Source organism: Salvelinus namaycush, chromosome 27 (assembly GCF_016432855.1).
Source record: "Salvelinus namaycush isolate Seneca chromosome 27, SaNama_1.0, whole genome shotgun sequence".
In the NCBI taxonomy this organism is placed as follows: Eukaryota; Metazoa; Chordata; class Actinopteri; order Salmoniformes; family Salmonidae; genus Salvelinus; species Salvelinus namaycush.
In genome coordinates, this window is record NC_052333.1 from 31,142,362 (window position 1) to 31,163,848 (window position 21,487).

Consider the following 21,487-nt stretch of genomic DNA (forward strand, 5'->3'; position numbering starts at 1 on the left):
AAGTGAATGCCAATATATCTAAAAAAATATATCTGGAACAAAAATAAACCTACAATCAAATTTACCAAGCTAATTAAGCCTAAGGATTTAGGAGCGGTTTCTTTGACAAATCTGCAACTATATCACTGGTCTGCACAGATCAAGCACATGATTAGTTGGTGCCTAGACAGATACCACTCACTTTAGGTTGGAATGGAATCAATAGCATGTCATCTAAGAGCATTAGCTTCCTTACCATTTATTAATAGCTTTGAAAAGATCCAGGCCTTATCTGACAATGTTACAGTACATAATACACTCTTAGCTTGGAAAGATGCAAGAAGGTACTTGCAGATTCCAGACCATATATTAGTCTGGTCACCGATTGCCCTTAATCCAGATTTTCCCCCCCAAATAAGAAGTATTGTCACGTTCCTGACCTGTTTTCTGTTATTTTTGTATGTGTTTAGTTGGTCGGGGCGTGAGTTTGGGTGGGCACTCTATGTTTTGTGTTTCTATGTTTAGGTCATTTGTAATTAGCCTTATATGGTTCTCAATCAGGGACAGGTGTTTGACGTTTCCTCTGATTGAGAACCATATAAAGGTAGGCTGTTCACACTGTTTGTTTGTGGGTGATTGTCTTCTGTGTCTGTTGCACCACACGGGACTGTTTCGGTTTGTTCGTTCGTTTGTTGTAGTCTGTACCTGTTCGTGCGTTCTTCGTGTTATATGTAAGATCTCATGATTCAGGTCTGTCTACGTTCGTTATTTTGTAGTTTGTTGAAGTGTTTTCGGTGTTCGTTTTTACTTTAATAAAACTTCATTATGTCAAACTATCACGCTGCGCTTTGGTCCAATCCCTACTCCTCCTCTTCGTCTGAAGAGGAGGAGGACAGCCGTTACAAGTATTGGATTTCTGGACTGAAAGATGAAGGGTATTGCTGACCTTATGCCTTTATTTACTCAGGACATTCTTAAATCATTCCAACAGATAAAAACTGAGTTTGACTTACCCAACAAAGATTTTTTTTAAGTACCTACAACTTAGATATTTCATAGAGGGTCAGAAGAAAGCTGACAAACTACGTTTTCAAATTGCTGAAGTTGAAGAACTATTTACGAAATCTACTGTTCGGAGAGGTTTAATCTCTGACATATATTCTATTTTATTGAACAAAAGTGCCTCATCCTATGATGCGTTGAGACATGTTTGGGAGAGAGACATCGGACATGCATTCGGTGAAGAAGAATGGGCTTCTATCTGCAAAAGGGTCTACCCCAAATGCACCTCCATAAGCATACAAGAACTACATTTCAAAATGATTCATAGAACCTACTTTAAACCTGTCAGCCTTCACAGAATGTTTTCCAATGCATCACATTTATGTTTTAAATGTAAACAGGATACTGGCACCCTTCATACATGTTTTTTGGTACTGTAGCAGAATCCAGTCTTATTGGAATGATATTCATTTACACATCCAAAAGATCTTGGGTAGACAATTAGCTTTTTCACAGAATGTATATTTTCTCTACTTTGATTGTAAGGTTGTGTTTGATCCTGACTCTGAACATCTGTTCAATACCCTTGTTTACGTAGTCAAAAAATACATATTGTTATTATGGTCCACACCTGAAGTACCATCTGCGATAATGCTATCCTACCTCTAGAGAAACTTACCTTTGATTTACACCAGGTCTGATACATTTAGGAACATCTGGTCTCCATTGGGGTCCTATGTAGAAAACCTCCCATAAATGACCTATGTTACAATTGTGATGTTTTGTATATTTTTTTATGACTGCCTTTTTGTATAATGTTTTGCTCTATCCTTATTCATTTTATTGTACGTGGTCTGTGTGGTGCGGTTTGTTTGGTTGTCTGTGTAACCCCTGTTAAAAGAAAATAACATTCAAATAAAAAGATAATTACAAATAATTGGACACATCTACTCATTCAAGGGTTTTTCTTTATTTCTACTATTTTCCACATTGTAGAATAATAGTGAAGACATCAAAACTATGAAATAACACATATGGAATCATGTAGTAACCAAACAAGTGTAAAACAAATCAAAATAGATTTTGTATTTGAGATTCTGCAAAGTAGCCACCCTTTGCCTTGATGACAGCTTTGCACACTCTTGGCATTCTCCCAACCAGTTTCATAAGGAAGTCACCTGGAATGCATTTCAATTAACAGGTGTGCCTTGTTAAAAGTTAATTTATGGAATTTCTTTCCTTAATGTGTTTGAGCTTTAAGTTGAGCTTTCTGTTGTGTTGTGAAAAGGTTGGGGTGGTATTTAGAAGATAGCACTATTTGGTAAAATACCAAGTCCAAGGGTGGCAGGTAGCCTAGTGGTTAGAGCGTTGGGCCAGTAACCGAAAGGTTGCTGGATCAAATCCCTGAGCTGACAAGGTAAAATCTATTGTTCTGCCCCTGAACAAGGCAGTTAACCCACTGTTCCCTGGTAGGCCGTCATTGTAAATAAGAATTTGTTCTTAACTGACTTGCCTAGTTAAATAAATAAAAAATATGAAGGCAAGAACAGCTCAAATAAGTAAAGAGAAACTACCGTTCATCATTACTTTAAGACATGAAGTTTAATCAATGCTGAAAATGTCAAGAACTTTGAACGTTTTTTCAAGCGCAGTTGCAAAAACCATCAAGCTCAAACTGGCTCTCATGAGGACCGCCACAGGAAAGGAAGACCCAGAGTTACCTCTGCTGCAGAGCACAAGTTCCTTAGAGTTACCAGCCTCAGAAATTGCACGGAGCACGGAGGAGGAGGTGTGATGGTTTAGGGGTGCTTTGCTGGTGACACTGTCATTGATTTATTTAGAATTCAAGGCACACTTAACCAGCATGGCTACCACAGCATTCTGCAGCGATACGCCATCCCATCTGGTTTGCGCTTAGTGGGACTATCATTTGTTTTTCAACAGGACAATGACCCAACACAACTCCAGGCTGTGTATGGGCTATTTTATCAAGAAGGAGAGTGATGGAGTGCTGCATCAGATGACCTGGCCTCCACAATCACCCGACCTCACCCCAATTGAGATGGTTTGGGATGAGTTGGACCGCAGAGTGAAGGAAAAGCAGCCAACAAGTGCTCAGCATATGTTGGATCTCCTTCAAGTCTGTTGGAAAAGCATTCCAGGTGAAGCTGGTTGAGAGAATGCCAAGAGTGTGCAAAGCTGTTATCAAGGCAAAGGGTGGCTACTTTGAAGAATCTAAAATATATTTTGATTTGTTTAACACTTTTTTGCTTACTGCATGATTCCATATGTGTTATTTCATAGTTTTGATGTATTCACTATTATTGTACATTGTAGAAAATAGTAGAAATAAAGAAAAACCCTTGAATGAGTAGGTGTGTCCAAACTTTTGACTGGTACTGTACATTGAATATTCCAGTTCCCACTGTCTCTACCTGTGGTGTTGGTGGTCACACAGGATGCCGTGCACTGTATTGGCACATCTATACAGGTCATGAGATATCTCAACGATTTACCATGTCTCAAAGATCTACGGTGGAATAGAATAGATACTTTATTGTCCAGACTTTATTTTTCTTTACTTCTGTCTGATATTCTGCCTCCAAGACCTGGTCTCATAAATTCCAGACCTAGAAACATGGTTCATGTGGGAGGCAAACCGTCTGCCTAAGGAAGACACAAACATTGTGCCCACAGTCCAACTGAACTGTCAAGATGAAACCTTGTCTAGCTTATTCCACTTGGTGGCAGCACTGTCAAGGCAGATGGCAAAATCAAACGTTTACCTTAAACAATTACAGTAGACCACCCTCCAATGTTTAGGGTTTGGGGTGAATATCTTTTGAAAAAATAAATTGATTTTTTTTCTTTGAAATTGTTTCCCATGGTGGAAAAGTAAAGTAATTCCTACTTCTCAAGCAGTAAATTGTATTTAGTTTTTCTTAAATGGTTGAATTGCTAAATTCACAGTAATAGTAGCCGTACCATTCTATGAGCAGATATGATGACTTGTTATAAATTGTTAGGCTGTTTGAAATATTTTGGGCACAGAACTAGACATAATTTCTTCGATTTTTTTCATTCTCCGCAGTAGCAATAGTTGGTAGTATGTCATAATAGAGTGTAGGATGTGAATGGGTTGCAATCCATTCTAAGAGGCGGGTTTTCTGATGTTGACACCTTTACTGGGTGTGTACCACAAAGGAGTGTACTCATTCAGTTTGTAAAAGCGTGGTCTAAGCGACAGGTAGCCCGCATTATTCTCTGTCGCAAGAAGGGTTCCAGACATCTGGGATGGATTTGTTTAATTTTAGGTCACTTGTCATTTTGCTGTCAGCAGTTGGTAAGATTAATGAATATATAAATTATTGTTAGCCCTACATGTAATAGTGGACCGAAGAAAACAAAATGTTTGGAGATGTGTTGGGTGGGTTAGGTTTTGGAGGCGCAATCTTAAGGCGCATTGACGTGGTTCTAGTATAATGCCTTTTTTAGGCCAATAATATAGGCTAACATTACAAACATGTATTTATAGTTTTTACTAGTGCATTGCATATAGCTTGCTTCCTTCTTGATGTATATCACAGACTTATATGTTGAAGTGAACACCTGTATTCAAACCGGTTTCTCTCAGGATGCTGCAACGGGCAGAGCGTACTTCCAGCAGGCCCGTTGGAGGGAGTACAGGGAAAGAACGTCACGTTCAAAACCCTCATCATGCCCACAGATGTAGGCGACTTTATCACAGTATCTTGGAATTTCAACGGTGGTAGTGGACTTGTACCTGTTGTCACTTCTGCGCCCAAAGGAGAGACAGTTGGCGCTGGCTACGCAGGAAGAGTGTCACTGAATTCATCCACCGGTGTATTGAAGCTGGGACCCTTGACCGCGAAGGATAGCGGGGACTATGCGGTGACCATGGTCACAGGTGCTGCAGTACAGCGCACAGGTGTAACGGCGCTCAAAGTTCTAGGTGAGTAAGACGTTGATTGTGCATAAAAGTGGTTAATTGAATGCGTAAATGTTCCGAAGTAGCCTACACATTTTGGCATATGTTTTCCAAAATCAACTTTGCTATTTACAACAACTATTTACAACTGTTTTCGTCTACTCTATTTATTCCCAAGTAGGCCCTACTCCACAAATACCCTTTTGATGTATATTTCCCTAATAATGATTCAAACTAGTTTTTTTTTTAAATAGGTAAAAATGCAAAAACTATCAAAGTGAGAAATGAACTGAAATGTGCTTCGAGGCCTATATGTTCAGGGTTTTGAATTATATCCATCTTTAGGGTGTGGCCCTGTTGCTTGGAAAACGAACATTCTAACCTACTACCATGCTCTAGAAATATGGGATGGAGTTATGTCACTGGCGTTATACTGTATTGCTACAGACCTAGGCCTATCTTTAGCAATGTGTGTGGCTGTGATGGCACAAGGCATTTCATGGATTAATGCTTATCCATGCCAATATTCCAAATGAGCTTTGCCATATCTCAGCTAGACACCTACACTGCAGTGCCTTCAGAAAGTATTCATACTCCTTGACTTATATCACATTTTGTTGTGTTACAGCCTGAATATTTTCTCTCACCCATCTACACACAATACCCCATAATGACAAAGTGTAAATCATGTTTTTAGAAATTAAAAAATGCACATTTATTTAAAATTAAATGCAGAAATATCTAATTTACATTAGTATTCTCACCCTTGAGTCAATACTTTGTAGAAGCACCTTTGGCAGCTACTGTATTACAGCTGTGAGTCTTTCTGGGTAAGTCTCTAAGAGCTTTCCACACCTGGATTGTACAATATTTGCCCATTACTCTTTTCAAAATTCTTCAAGCTCTGTCAAATTGGTTGTTGATCATTTCTAGACAACCTTTTCCAGGTCTTGCCATAGATTTTCCAGTAGATTTAAGTCAAAACTGTAACTCGGCCACTCGGGAACATTCACTGTCTTCTTGGTAAGCAACTCCAGTGTAGATTTGACCTTGTGTTTTAGGTTATTGTCCTGCTGAAAGTTGAATTAATCTCCCAGTGTCTGGTGGAAAGCAGACTGAACCAGGTTTTCGTCTAGGATTTTGCCTGTGCTTAGCTACATTCAGTTTTTTTATATGACGTGTTAAGAATTACAATTTGTATGATATGTTACGAATTGCAAGGCTAGGGGTTAAGGTTAGGAGTTAGGTTAAAAAGTTAAGGTTGGGGGAAGGATTAGCGAACATGCTAAGTAGCTTAAAAAAAGTAGCATGTAGTTGCTAATTAACTCAAATTCTAAAGTTGTCCGTAATGAGATTCGAGCACGCAACCTTCAGGTTGCTAGATGTTCACATTATACGCCCACCCATCCACCCTAATTACATTTTTTACCTTAAGTAACCTTCTGCCTTATGTAACCATGCCAAATGTAACATATCATACTAATTTGAGTGTCCCGGATTTATGTTTACTGTGTTACGTCTAGTCTATGAGAACAGGCATTACACTGATTTCAAAACTCTGTCAACTTCCTCTGTGACAACAACACCGAAAAAAATAGGGGTATGGTTGTAGAGAATCAAAGGACCATGAATGTAATAAGAAACCTTGGGTGCTGGCTTAAGGCCGGTAGCAACCGCTACAGCATGTCCGGCCAGAACAAGGATGAGGCGGATGTCCAGGTTAAGAAGGGTTTCATGGAAAAAGATAGCCACATTCACACACAGCTGACCACTCATGGTTCAGATAACTGAGACTCATGTCCACTGAGAACTGACATGAACTATGGTTCTGAAAGGAAAGAGGGGGGGGGGAGGGGGAACATAGGCTATAGCACTGCGATAAATAAAGGTTCAATTAAAAAATAAATATATATATAAATAATATGAATGACATGGCTGTATAAGCTAGTGCAGGAAAAGTATAAAACAGGAAAGGCTACAGCAGCATTTAACATTTGGATTAGTATTTATTTTTCACATACCGGTTTGTAATTAAGGCACATGAAAGTTCACATGTTACAGAAGGCATTTCTGCCCCCACAACAAATGCATTTTGATGCAAAAACGTTTTTTATTTTTGTAACTTTCAAATGCTTCTCCTTTAAAGTAATAACGTCCGTCATCCGGCCCCATTTGCATGCTGCGTCACATATTCAAAGCGTGAAGGATGACAATGACGAGTCAGAACTAGGGAAATAGTTTACAAGTAAACTGGACATTCAGGTTTATGGCAAAGTGTAAAACCAGTAAGAGGTCATATACCATTTTGTTAGGTCAGATTAGAATGACCCCTGTGTATTTTTGGTCAGTTAAACTGCAATTTATTTTACGACATCACAGCCATTGAATGAGCACTTGTTCAGTTCACAACATGTTCAGAAAGCCTTTGCTGCCAACCTGTGGTTGACTTTTCATTAGTTTAATGCTTTCGCTCCCTTCCCCCTTAGCCTTAGAGTACAGGTTCATTATATGCCACTCTCCCCTCCCTCTGCCTCAAAACTCAAGCACTGATAACAATTACCCTGACACCCCATGCCCTCTTTGCCATCACCTCGTCCTCCCATTCACCCTCCTCTACCTCCTCCCTCCCCTCTTCAGAACCGGTCACCGTCGTGACCATCAAGTCCAACCTGAATGAAGCGGTCGAGTTCAACAGCACTGTGGTCTTGACCTGTTCGGCCAAAGGCTCCTTCCTCATGTACAAGTGGCTCAACGGCACCGCGCCACTGGTCGCCGACGGGAATCATGTGACTTTGAGTGCAAACGCAACAGTGTTAACCGTGGCTGGAGTGTTCAGGAAGGATCTGGTCGGACCCATCTACTGCACAGCCTCCAACAAATTAGAGAGCGATAGCAGTGCCCCCTTCAACCTCACTGTCAGCTGTAAGTACCTATGTTCTTATAGCCTGGTCTCACATCTGTTTGAGCTGTCTCCTACTCCTATGGTCATTGTTAGAAAGACAGCACAAACAGATCTGGGACCAAGCTAATATTCATATCCATTGATTCCGCTCACGTCTCTGCAAGGCTATCTGAAAGGTTCAGGTGGCGTCTAGTTTAGAGTCTTAGGAGGCTTTGTGAGACTTGGGACACTCCCAGTAGGCGTTTCTACACCCAAACCCAACTCTCCTGTTTACACCATGCCTGTGGTCCGATGGTTATGCTGATTTACCCTTTTCAAGAGAGTTGAAATCACTGCAACATTTTCTTTCTCAATTTTATCAACACGTAGATATGATATTGAGCAGTAGATCAATTCGTTTGTGTGACGGCTTTAGAATAAGTCATGCCAGCCATTTTCTATATTGTAACAGGGAGAGGCTGCTCATCTAAATCAGCCAGCCAGCTCAGGGTGGTACAATGCAGGTGACAGGAAAATGCAGGTCAGATAAGATCCACATTTCATCAAAGCCCATCTGAGTAGAGCACCTGGGAGGGGATAGACCAAGCATGGCTTGTTTTTGTTAAGATTTTATTGAGCTGCTACATTGTAGTTTGCAGCCTTAGACCTAAGCCTACATAAAAAAAAAAAAAAAAATGACCTAACTCCAATATATTTGCAGATGGGCCAGAAAACATCGCCATGACAGTCACCCCCACGGCCGAGGTCCAAAAGAAGGGTTCCAACATTACATTGACCTGCTCAGCCCAGTCTAGCCCTGCGGCTGTGATTCAGTGGATCCACAATGGAGTCCCGCTCAATATGATGGGCCCCAAGCTGGTACTGGACAACATTGCCGAGGCACAGAGTGGAAACTACTCCTGCATGGCCAGCAATGCCAAAACCTTGCGATACCTGGAATCCACCACAGCCAAGTTCACTGTAGTAGGTGAGTAGAAGATCTACAAGAGCCAATGGGAAATCAAGGTTTTGTACATGGATAGGAAGGGTGCTTTAGCAAATACAAAGGGGAACCATGGACAGTATACTGGTAAAGCCCTAGAGAGTCAAATCTTACTCTAATAGAAAGCAAAGTAGTGAAACTGGTTGTTGCGTTCAGTTGAGCTACAATATTCTTCTGAGGTTCTTGTCAGTAACATGTTTTTCAGATGCTGAACTCATTTGATTTTATTAGACTTATAGACTGACTTGATCTTGTTTAACTAATGACAAGGAAGTTGTTATTACCCGTTCTCCATTTAATGGTGAATATTTCATTGAAAAGGTTTGTTACAGCCAAATCATCACTTTTGAGACAGTTTGTGTATCTGTAAGATAAAGAATGTGTCATTAGTCCTCCAGCCCTGCCTCAAAGAGATGGTATCATCCTTATTAAGCTAATACCATGAACAGACAGACTGAAACCTGTTTCTTGGCTTCGCACCCAGAAGGCATAACACCGAACACGGAATGGATTCCATATGATTTTTAAGCCTACGGTACAAGTTTCAAACCCAGTGACCTCGTATCATGGCAACTGTGTACGTTCCCTTGTAGGTTTTTAAAGCTTGTGAAATATGTGCTGCATACCAATACAGTACAACGAGTGCATGGCCCTCGGTGTGTACTGAAACTGTTTACAACGGGAGACAGACAGTCTACCATGTTGTGAGTGACTAAAACCTGCTCGGTTGGGGGGATGGTCTTTCAAAATACCTGGAGTCTTTGAGTCGTGTGTTGTTTTTTTTCAAAGGAAGAGAGATTGTGGGATGTGGGGGGGGGGGGGGGGGGGGGGTGATGCTTGCCCATTAGCAGTCATTTCAGTCGTTCTATTTCTATGAATGCTCCCCTCTACTTGGTAAACAGTAGTGACTTCAAGCCCAATTATTCCGTCACGAATCATAGTGACACATTTTACTTTTAATGACTGACCAAAGCTGAGGAAATAAGAATTTGCCTCTGAAAATGTTTGCCTTCAAGCCTAACACTTATTGGCCAAAGTATTGATTAGGCAGTTATGAGTCACCATTGAGGGCCATGAACTTTGTGTTTAAAATATATTATCTTGGCATTTGTTTTCCAACACTTATTAGTCTGGAAAGAAGACATCAAGATAAACAAGACAGTGGTTTCTCCTGTTCCACCTGTTCAACTGGTCCAAAACAAAAACAACCTTGGCCTTAGTCTCACTTTCAAGTGGTCTAGCATGACAGTGAGCATGTTAATTGCATTATCTATTCATGTAGGTCATTTGGTTTTGCTTGGTCGTGAAGTTTTTGGTACATCAGCCCATTCAAAGACTCATTGTAAAATAACATTCTATTTGATGTCACATTTTATGGAAACATGGCCTGGTATAAGCTGTACAGTGATATTGTATAGTAGCTACCCACAGACGTCAAATCAACGTCTATTCCATGTTGGTTCAACGTAATTTCCTTGACATGACGTGGAAACAACGTTGATTCAACCAGTGTGTGCCCGGAGTTCAGATGTAATTGTCAGTAAGGTACAATGAAAGTACAATATCTTCCAATTTAGTAGGCATCGTTAAATCCATCCAACTAAAATCGAATGAAGAGTTCATCAAGCTTCATGGGGTTCATCAAGCTTCATATATTCTAAATACTTTGTTGGTCTAGCACTCTGTAGTTGTGAGTGAAACAAGCTGTCTCTCAGTGTTATCATCTGGTCCGTGTAAACCCTAACTCCATTTGTCCTCTGTGTTTGTAGAGGCCATATCCGGCACTAAGATCACAGGCCCCAATGGAACGCTCGTTGCAGGTAACAGTACGGCCACCCTGAGCTGCCAGGCAAGTGCCGGCACCGCCGGCACCCGAGTGTGGCTGAAGAATGGCGTGGCACTGTCTCCTAGCAACAGGGTCGTGGTCTCGCCAGACAAGAGCTCGGTCACGATCAAGCCAGTGCAGAAGGAGGACAGTGGGGAGTACCAGTGCAAGCTGACCAATGCTGTGAACACAGACTCTGCCAGTCTCAAGATAGGGGTCAACTGTGAGTATATGCCTCCTGACCTCTATACTGACCATTAACACCAATAAATGAAGTTAGCTTTATATTTGGTTGTATATTCATAATGTTACAGTATCCAAAAAGAAAAGCTTTGTGTTTCACCCAAATCCACGATAAACTGTCTGAATGCTACAGTGTAGTATTATTGAGGTCAGAATGGCCAGGTGGATTTCAGGTATAAATTCTCCTTTCCTGTGTCTCAGTTGGTCCTGAGGCTGTGTCGGTGAAGGGGGATAGTGCCGTAGAGGTGAAAGACCGTGTCACGCTGAAGTGTACCTCAGTCTCCCTCCCTGCTGCCACCTACACCTGGAAGTTCAACGGGACGCTGACCGACGTGATGACAGCCGAGTACATCATCGAAGCCGCTGTGTACAAGAACACTGGGATTTACACTTGTGAAGCCAGCAACGCCGTCACCGGGTTGAGCAATGCCGTTGCCCACAAGCTGTCTGTCAAAGGTTTGATAGTGGAGGCTATAAGAGTATTCCACCATTTGGCACCATGGTTCTTAGGATGTCTTCTCACCCTAACTTGTGTTGGGATATTCTACTCATAAATCATAAATCATGTACGGTAGCACTGTACACATTTATCTCAGATGAAGCCGTTGCATTACTTTGAGATGTTCTGATGATGATGATGATAAACGATAGATTGTTCTTGTGATTCCTCAGAGGAGGGAACACTGGATAATGATCTGACGGGCGGGCAGATCACTGGGATCATCATCGGCGTGATCATCGCCCTAGGGGCCATCATCGGTGTTGTCCTCCACATGAGACGGAAAAAAAGACAGTGAGTTTTCTTGGTTTTACCTTTGATCCACTTATGCTATTCCATAAAAGACTGTATGGCTTTGCAGACACAGCTGTTGTGTGTAATGGTACACAATTCTTCACCGTCTCTAAGTGCCCTTCCTGTGAATCTCCAGTCCTCGCTTCATTCCTCTCATTCTTTGGCATCCTAGAACTTGTACACCCGGTTGTTACCAAGCAACTTCACTTTGTTCGTAGCAGTCAAATTCTCTGCACTTCCAAAGCCCTATTTTAGCAAACTCTTTGTAGCTTTTCATTTGCCTCAACACAGATAAAGACACTGATTTTTGGGGATTTACAGCAAGGTTTCATATGGAACTCCAAAGTGTCATTTTTTATCAATCGTATCACCAAAGTGAAAGTGATGCAAACGACCACATCCTCTGAGTTGCCTGCCAGTGGATTCAGGAATCGTTATCTTAAAGCAAAGAACAAACAGTTTAGTCAAGGCAGACACGGGCTGACACGCCTCGCACATTCCAGCATTTGGCAACAGAAATCTATGATAACACCCCTTCTGAACAAACCAGAAAGAGAGAAATATACCACAGGTGTCATTGCTCACAGTTTTGTCGTCAAAACCCTTTTTCTCATTGGAACTCTTGTTGTAGTACTCGTTCACGTTCTCATTCCTCTCCCCTTCCTCGCTAATAAGAGTGTTGTCAGGCAGAGCAGACAAAGTGACCTGGTGGGACAGAGAGCACTGGAGGTCAAGCGTACTGTACCTGCAGAGCACGGTCTACAACCACCGCTCCAAGGTTCAGAGTTTGTCTCCCTGCTCCTCATTATCATAATCTGACAAACTCAAAATTGATATTTGAGGCTATTGTTCCTTGACGGCGTTCGCACTCCTGGAGGTCTTAGACAGGAAACTGTCTGTATCCATTGACTAAGAATGTCAGGTTGGGATCATTGGCAGGCAATTCTTGTAAGGTTGTCAATGGAAAAACAGGAACTCTATAAGTGAAGATGAACTATTGGGATTGCTCACTTAATATTTCCCATTTACCTGGCCAATTTCCAGAGTGTGCCTGCACATACATTCCTTTAAATAGTTTTTGTTTCATTAGTAGACGTCGTACAAAGGTAGTATTACGTACATCAGCTTTTTGTGTTTGTGGCCAGTAGAAAATAAAGAACGGAGGTGTGCGTAAAGGTTCACAACAAGGAAAGGGAAATAAAGTTACAGGGATTTCTGATGCAAAGACCAACCGCCTTCCTCCAGTCAGGAAGATGAGCCTCCAGATAACCAACCAGCATAACACGCATTTCCCCCAAAGTGCAGACTTCCTACTGGATAACTAACAAGCTGCTAAAAAGCAAAAGATACAACATTTTACTTGAGTTCACTTCATTGTCGTGTTTACAGCCGGTGAACAAGGGGAATGCAGTGTGGCGTTAAAAGTAGGCCTGGCTGGTTACGTTTACACAACCCTGTGTGCACAGCTGGGTTCACACAGACGCACACCGGTTTTAGATGAGAGAGGGACTGGCAGGTTCAAAGCCCCAAACACCATACTGTTCCTGATTAGTGTGATAGGTGACTGGCAAATTGGTGCACAGCAGGCCAGGATCCTATGTAAAATGGGGGGGATTAGCGATTACAGGTGCCGATAGTGTAGGTTTCTGGAAAAGGGCACTGTCTTTATAGGGGGAATATTATTTTCTCCGGTAGAGGATATAGATAGATGCATGTCTTGGGTGTACACTGAATTTGTTTAACCATGTTCTGATATACGTTACTGGACACTTTTACAGAGTATCCAAGATTGATTAAAGCAACTAAGATATGATTTTGTTGATATACCATGACATGTGTACAGTAGATAACTGTGATACGTCACAGATAAACCACTGCCAAAGACCTGCATGTATTTATTCTGGCTCGCTCTCCTCATTCTGCCTGGCCTTGTCAGCCTGGATCAACGCTATGGGTTTCAGTATTTTGAAAACACAGTCGGACCACATTCCAACACTCTCTCTAGCCTCACACTCAGGAGAGGAAGATTCCATCTCAACAGGGGGGTCCGCCTCTTTTCGCCCCTCTCTGAATCACCTTAAGATAACAAGCTGTCGGGGCGTGGTGGCCCCGGGCAGTGGAACGGACACTTCCAGCCGTGCTTAAGCCCCTCTCCTCACTTCAGATTCAGCCTATTTAATAGGCACGTACAGTGTTGCAGGTGTGATTGTAGGGTACAGTGAAAATCTTAGTCTTAGAGCTCCAACATGCAGGACTAAGAGAAATAAAATAATGGAAATGATAATAAAAAACAACAATAGAAATAGCACTATATACATAATAACAACTGTGGCGGTGATAAATAAAGTAGCAGGTAGCTGACTAGTGGTGGCTGTTCAGCAGTCTGATGGTCTGAGGGTAGAAACTTTCAGTTTTTGACACGATGCTCCTGTACTGCCCGTGTCTGAGTGAGTGAAGTGGGGAGAACAGGGTGTGGCTTGGGAGGCTGGGGACCATGATGATCTGCTTGGTCTTCCTGTGACATCTGGTGTTGTAGGTGTCCTGTAGGCCAGACAGTGTGCGTTCGGCTGCACGTATCACCCTCATAAGAGCCTTGCTGTCCGCGGCGGTGAAGTTTCCGTACCAGGCTGCGATGCAGCCCGACAGTATGCACTCGATGGTGCTCCTGTAGAACACAGTGAGGGCCCTCGTGGACAGGACAAATTTCTTCAGCATCCAGAGGTTGAATAGTCATCACGTTGGTCCGCGTCCCGTTGAACTTCCAGGTGTAGGTGGCAGCAGGGAGGGAGACTGAGGTACACTTCAGCGTGACACGGTCTTTCACCTCTAAGGCACTATTCCCCCTTCACAGGACCCAGTTGCATAGGGAGGAGTTCAGACCCAGGGCTGTGAGCTTTGTAATGAGCTTATAGGGCACTATGGTATTGAAGGCCGAGCTCTGGTCGATGAACAGCATCCTCACATATGTGACCAACTGGCTCAATCTTATGTAGCAAAATTTGAAATTGTGTTTTTTACATTAGATAAAAGTTGAGACTCAGAGCTACGAAATGGTATATCATACACTACAATTGAGGAACAATGGGAAAGTAATTCTGCTTTGAAAGTTGATAAACTTGTAACCTCACTTTGGAGAAAATGGCCCTTTAATATTTTGGTACACCTACTGGAGAGCTCTTCTTTGTCTACAACAATTCAGCATCGTTCACACCCTCTTAAGCTTCAGCCCCACCTAGCTCTTTAAGGATTCACATGTGAGGCCATGATGTAAACAACCAAAGATTTCAAGAGTAAAGGCTGGTTTATACTACGGGTGTGTTCATAAATTCAATCTGGAGTGCCAGAGCTTGCTCAGAGTGCGCTCTGGGCGTTGGTAAATTTAGAGTGTTGTCACATTGTCCGTTTGTAAATTCCGAGCGTTTTGCTCTCAGAGCGTTCAGAGCGCATACTGGACGCTCTGGCCTAGGAGTAGGGTTGATCTGAACGTTCTGACCTAACAACAACAGTCAAGCACCCAAACTAACTGACTAACGTTGGCTAGCTTGCTAGCTACTTCCAGACACAAATGAGGGAACAGCTCACTCTGACCATTTTACTCACCACAGCAGAGCTGGTTAGGCTGTTTTTATGTTGGTGACTGCAACTGTGCTTCTGGCAACAATTTAATTAAGCTTTTTTTTGCCAACGTTTACTGACACCGGCCATATTGAACAGGTGTTGAGCGTTCGTAAATTTGTCTGTTATTCTGCTCTCTGGCACGCTCAGACGAGTGCTCTGAAATCGGAGTAGATAGCCAGAGTGAATTTACCAGCTACGTCTATCGACAGTTGTTGCAGTAACATGAACATTCTATTGAAATGGTTACTTGCAAAGCGGAGTCTTTTGTTTAGACATGTAGCTAGCTAGCTAAACAATGAACCATAATCCCAACTCATAACGTTACTACCTTGCATGAATCTACAGGTAGCTAACCAACCAGGTTCAATGTTAGCTAGCTAGCTAACATTAGGCTATAACTACCAATGCAAATAGCCCTGAGATACAAATAATATTACTACACAGATCATACACGTAACGTTAGCTCGCGAGCCAGCCAGCTAACGTTAACTAGCTAGCTAACAGTACACTTTAACTTGAAATGAAAACAACTTTCTGACAAAATTAGAAATGTGTAATATCTGAAAATGTTGCTAGTTTACTACCTGTATACATGGATGGACGCTTCTCCCTCTCTGTCACGGATGCCATGGTTGCCCTTAGTTTGAAGATGTAATCCGGAGACAGGTGTTTTATGCAACAGCCTTCAGTGTGTTCTCTTTTCAACTCCGTCTGCATATTTGCAATCAAACGCCAGAATTTTCTCCATCTCCTTAGCTACTGTATCATACTCTAATTCCACCATGCATTCCACTGATTTCAAAACTCGGTCCTCCAGAAAGTGGAGAGCAACACCTTTGCAGTTCTACTACGTGACATCTTTCAAAAAATCTGCATTAGAAAGGATTACCTACACATACTGACCAGCTCAAATAGACAGAATCGTCCTACATGGCAGACCAATCTGAACTCATCTCTCGACATGTCCAGCCCACCCATTATCTCAGCTAATCATGGCTAGCGTGATGGTTCCTGTCTTATTCTGTGGCTAAACCAACTAGGCTCGTAATTTAACAATTTTATTCATATTTACAGATTGCATATAAGTTTGTAATTAAGGCACATGAATGTTCACATGTTCCAGAAGGCACTTCTGCCAAAAGAAACGCATTTTGATAAAAAATTTAAAAAGTTAACTGCGTTCAAATGGCTTTCCTGTGGAGTAGTGACGCGCGACATACGCCTAGTTTCCTGAAATGAGTCACATTTGCATTCCTTTTGTCCTGGTGGGTAAGGGCAGTGTGCAGTGCAATAGCGATTACGTTGTCCGTTGATCTGTCAGGGCGGTAGGCTAATTGAAGAGGGACGGTGTGTCGGAAGGAAGAGGTGATATGGTATTTGACTAGCCTCTCAAAGCACTTCCTGATGACAGAAGTGAGTGCTACTGTAGTCTGTAGTCATTCAGCTCAATTACTTTCCCTTTCTTGGGCACAGAATGATAGTGGACATCTCGAAGCAGGTGGGTATAGAGGCCGGAGCTAGGGAGAGATTGAAAATGTCAGAGAACACAACAGCCAGCTGGTCTGCACATGCTCTGAGGGCACTGCTAGAGATGCCATCTGGGCCAGCAGCCTTGCGAGGGTTAACACGTTTGAATGACTTACTTGAATGGCAGCTCAGGGTCATTGTGCTCGTATCTTGAGAAACAGGTGTTTAGCTCATCCGGTAGGGTGGCGTTGGTGACCGTGATGTGGCTGGCTTTCTTTTTGTAGTCCATGATCGTTAGGAGCCCCTGTCACATACGCCTTGTGTCCGACCTGCTGAATTGCTCCTCCCCTTTGTCCCTATACTTGTGTTTCGCCATCTTGATCGATCTGCGTAAGTCATATTTGTACTGTTTAACCAAACTATTGTCCGCAGTCACCTTGCTCTGTTTATAAGCAGCATCTCTCTCCTCAGATTTCGGGTATGTTTTGATGGACTAGAGAGGTGGACCGAGATTGAGTCAATAGAGCAATGATTAGATAAGGGGAAGTTATGCTCTTCTTTATTGCCATCACTTGGATTTTCCCCCATTCCATGGTAGTCACTGGTGATACGGGAGAGGCTGAGTTGAGAGCATGGTTGGAATGTCACCATCGTGTCTGCACAGGTCTCTTGCTCTCTTTCTGTCCATCTCCCTCTTCTTCTCGCCTCTTCTGTCTGTTACTGTCTTTCACTCTTTCTAACATTCTTACTCTACATTCCTCTCTTCCACTTGGTTCCATCTGTCCTCGCTTACCTTCCACTATGACTTAAAGTTTCCTCGACACGGTTTGTCCTGAGGGACATTCCTTACGGAAGTACTCATATTTTCTGGAGACATGCCGTAATTCAGCCATAGTACACGGGCATACCTGCAGGATCAAAGTGAAACTGCCAAGTACCCATTGTTGATATTGTAGTTATTGAGTCATCCTCTTCCTGTGTTTGTCCCCATTGTTATGTCTACTGTTCTTATCAATGGCACAAAACTAGGCTAGATGCTTTCTGAGATTAGATCACAGCATTACGAAGGTTACAGTACCTACCAACACTGCTCGTATTCGTCAGGGCATTAGGGTTGTTCATTAACCATTTAAACTCGTAGGAATTAGCCTATATGGATAGGGCTAAATATACATGTTTTTACAGAAGAAATATGAAAACCATATGTATAACCATGGTAGCAATTAAAAGGAAACAGTTTGGACATTTTGGGGAAATGCTTAGACTAAAGGCGAGGACAAAACAGTTAATCTGACACTAGACGGAATCTTAACTTTACACCGTTGATTGTATGTGAATTTTACATTTGCTGTACCTTTCGCCGCATTTGTTGATAACGAAATCGTAAAATACTCTGGATACATTAACTAACATGATAAGTATATTCAAATTTGGGGTAGGTACCAACATAAGACAAGAAATGAGAAGGGTTTGAGTGAGAGGTCTAACTGGTGTCTCCATGTGGCTTCACACCTCTACAAAGTGTCCACAGCAATTTCAATGCAATTTTATGACTCAAAGAAGAGTCTTGTGCAATAAGGTGCTATTTCAAGCTCTCCTAGCTGTGTTGTTGAGGAACTAGAGCAAGCAGGCTTGTAGTTGTTCAGAACAACCCAGGGTATGACGCCATGTCATCTTGTAACTGAACATCAAGCATAGTGATCATAAACGTTGACAACGTACTCTTTTATGATATGGAAATGTGAAGTGTTTGGCTTGCTTGTATGGCATAAAAGCGATATTTATTATAATCCTCAACGTCTCATCTTTCAAAATACTTTGACTCCTCTTTATTTATGGCATTTCCCTCACTCAGACAACAAAACATTTGCTCAAATTGCCCAGTTACAGGGAGGGATGGGGCCAACATCTTGACACTCGGTGTGCTCAAGTTCAGAACCGCTATCAGTCACAGTTACAATTTAGGCACTTATCAGTGTCCAAATCTGCCCATTTCAACCTGTATATGGGTACAAGTGTAAAGAGCTACCTATGGGGTTTCCATCAAAGAAATTAGGAGACACAATTATTTTTAAATAATAGCTGCCTGCTTTATATTTGTTGCTGTCATGTGGATATATGAACTAAAATCAAGTCATTCAGGTTGTCAGAGCGAAGTTATCATCCCCACAACGAGGCGTCTTGTTTTCTCAAATCCCTTCAAAGCGAGGTCATCATTACACTAATCGCCACTATTTTATTTTATGTTCTGTTTCAGGGGCAACTCGTCATACTAGAAGAGTGCCTCGAGGAAAGCTGGTAAGCCGCTCTTTGATAACTCTCTATATTATCCTGAAGTTGTTTGCGTTGTCAGGCAACGCAGGCTAGCATTACCCTCTGTTGTAACAGCCGTTATCAAGGCTGTCTCCACTGACCTGGGACAAACATTTCCTTGTTGAGGACATTTTTACTGCATTGCGTTTGAGGCTATAGCTACTGTTCTGTGGTGCCACTCCGTATCACACACATTTTACCTGAAAGGCCTTTCAGATAAGAATGTTGACTTTATACGTAGGGAGTGTGCACCAAGTCCGAGTCTGGCATAGCTACAGTAAATCAGTGTATCCATCTTTCATCTGAATGAACAAGTAAGGCAAAGGTCCTGATTGCTGTTATTATTTGATTTTGGCCTATTAGCATTTTGGGAGTTGAAGTAGAACAAAAGCCAGTAGATACTGTATAGCCTAACTATTACCAATGTTCACCTAAGAGGACTTTCAAATGAGGGCTGATGAAAACAAGATATTCAACTTCCGAACTTGTTCTTGTGGTTGTAAGTAGCGCTCAGTGGTAAGCTATGAGTTTCTTCTTCCCCACAGGAGCTATCAGCCCAAAGAATCAGCCAATTATTCCCCTCAAGATCAATCTCTGCAGTCGGGAAGACCACTCAAGTGGAAACCTCCCCCAGGTCTGTCCAGCCATACAAGCTATTCATCACAAAGTCCATATAACCCCAGGGGTCACAACATCACCCCGTCCCTAACACTCACACATCAGACATGGTCATCTCCTTTGAAAATGGTGGTGTCCTTGGGCTTGGATTGGACCAGAAAGCTCCAACACATCTATCCCATCTATCTGTCTGTATGGGCTTATTTTCCTTCGCACACCTTCCCTCCTCTCCATCCATCCCATTGGCTAAGGTAAACAGCTTCCAACAGTCCCTGGGATGCTGACTCTTCCTCTTTTGCAAACCAGAGGAATGTCATTGCTTACATCAGTTTCTCCACACATTCCTTGGGAAATGACTCGCATCATAGACTTGAGCGATGGTGAGAAACTGGAGGAGGATTTAGTGGTGTAATACACTGGAGTCCCACGGGACTGTAGGTCTTAGTCACTTGGTCACTCCTCACTGAGTACACTCATCAAGGCGAATGGGCAAGTATCGTCTGAATCTTTCAAACACCTGACGGACACAGGTTCGTAAATCTGACGTTACCACAGACAGGTGTCTGCTTGATCCCAAGGATTGCTTTTTTCCCCCTTTTCTTTCCTGTCTTTGCCTCTACAAGATCTGCTCGTAAGAACTTAATGTGAAGACAGCAATGACAAGATCCAACACGCAGCAAATATTCAGGGGAGAAGAAAAAAAAGGTAGGAATGTTTTTGTGGGCAGAGACATTCTTTTGGTTTTGGAGGGAAAATGTGTGTGCTTCAGGGCTGTGCTACTGAGTTTTGCTATTTGCTATATTCCACTTTTCAAATGTTTTAATAATTTGGCCTTTTGTAGTTTAAACCAAAAAAAGACAAAACTATGTTTTTCGAAACATGAATGAACAAGTGACATTTTATGTTAACTGTAACACAACCCGTTTTTACCCGCTTCTTAGCTTTGTTTTTGTAACAAGTATTTATTTTTTTGAACCCTCCGATGAATACATTGAGCTGATGGTGTTTTTTATCCAATGAATGATAATGAGTTGTTTGACAGCACACACAGGTATGTGACACCCAGTCATACACACAGAACTATGGGTTAAGAGTTCTTTATCTGTTAAGTTTCCTCCCACCATTTAAAGTCAATGGGGGGTTTTGTGTGGCATGAACAGTACAGGGCATTTACTCTGGCAGGCCTGGTAATGTTAATGTCACTTGGCTGTGGAAGGTGTTTATTCTTGTGGTTTGACCTATTCTGTTAAAACATGTAATTACATAAAGCATTCCGTATTTTCAAAGAGAAAGACACAAACATAAAGACAGAAACACAGACACCAGAACTTGAACACAGTAACCAAATACACTGAACAAAAATTTAAACGCAACATGTAAAGTGTTGGTCCCATTAGATTCATTAACTGAATATCCCAGAAATGTTCCATACACACAAAAAGCTTATTTCTCTCAAATTTTGTGCACAAATTTGTTAACATCCCTGTTGGGGAGAATTCTATCATTTGTCAAGATAATCCATCTACCTGACAGGTGTGGCATATCAGGAAGCTGATCAAACAGCATGATCATTACACATGTGCATCTTGTGCTGGGGACAATAAAAGGCCACTCGAAAATGTGCAGTTTTGTCACAAAACCCAATGCCACAGATGTCTCAAATTTTGAGGGAGCATGCAATTGGCATGCTGACTGCAGGAATGTCCACCGAAGCTGTTTGAATTGAATTGAATAATTGAATAATTGAATAAGCCGTCTCCAACGTCGTTTTTGAGAATTTGGCAGTAACTCATTCT

General features: G+C 42.0%; 1 protein-coding gene across 1 annotated transcript; it reads left to right on the forward strand.

Annotated features, from left to right (window-relative positions):
• The first annotated feature begins 4,227 nt into the window (after nucleotides 1–4,227).
• On the forward strand, nucleotides 4,228–21,119 carry LOC120022531 (carcinoembryonic antigen-related cell adhesion molecule 1-like). Its single transcript, XM_038966479.1, has 9 exons — nucleotides 4,228–4,324; nucleotides 4,616–4,954; nucleotides 7,568–7,852; nucleotides 8,533–8,799; nucleotides 10,584–10,862; nucleotides 11,084–11,338; nucleotides 11,555–11,675; nucleotides 19,018–19,058; nucleotides 19,619–21,119. Exons 1-8 carry the CDS (start codon nucleotides 4,276–4,278, stop codon nucleotides 19,034–19,036), a joined length of 1,614 nt encoding a protein of 537 aa, XP_038822407.1. The 5' UTR covers nucleotides 4,228–4,275; the 3' UTR covers nucleotides 19,037–19,058; nucleotides 19,619–21,119.
• Nucleotides 21,120–21,487: the final 368 nt, after the last annotated feature.

Coding starts and splice junctions, on each gene's coding strand:
- LOC120022531 (XM_038966479.1), top strand. CDS start 4,276: ATGGATTTGTTTAATTTTAGGTCACTTGTCATTTTGCTGTCAGCAGTT. Junction 4,325..4,615: donor CATTTTGCTGTCAGCAGTTG/GTAAGATTAATG, acceptor GGTTTCTCTCAG/GATGCTGCAACGGGCAGAGC. Junction 8,800..10,583: donor AGCCAAGTTCACTGTAGTAG/GTGAGTAGAAGA, acceptor CTGTGTTTGTAG/AGGCCATATCCGGCACTAAG.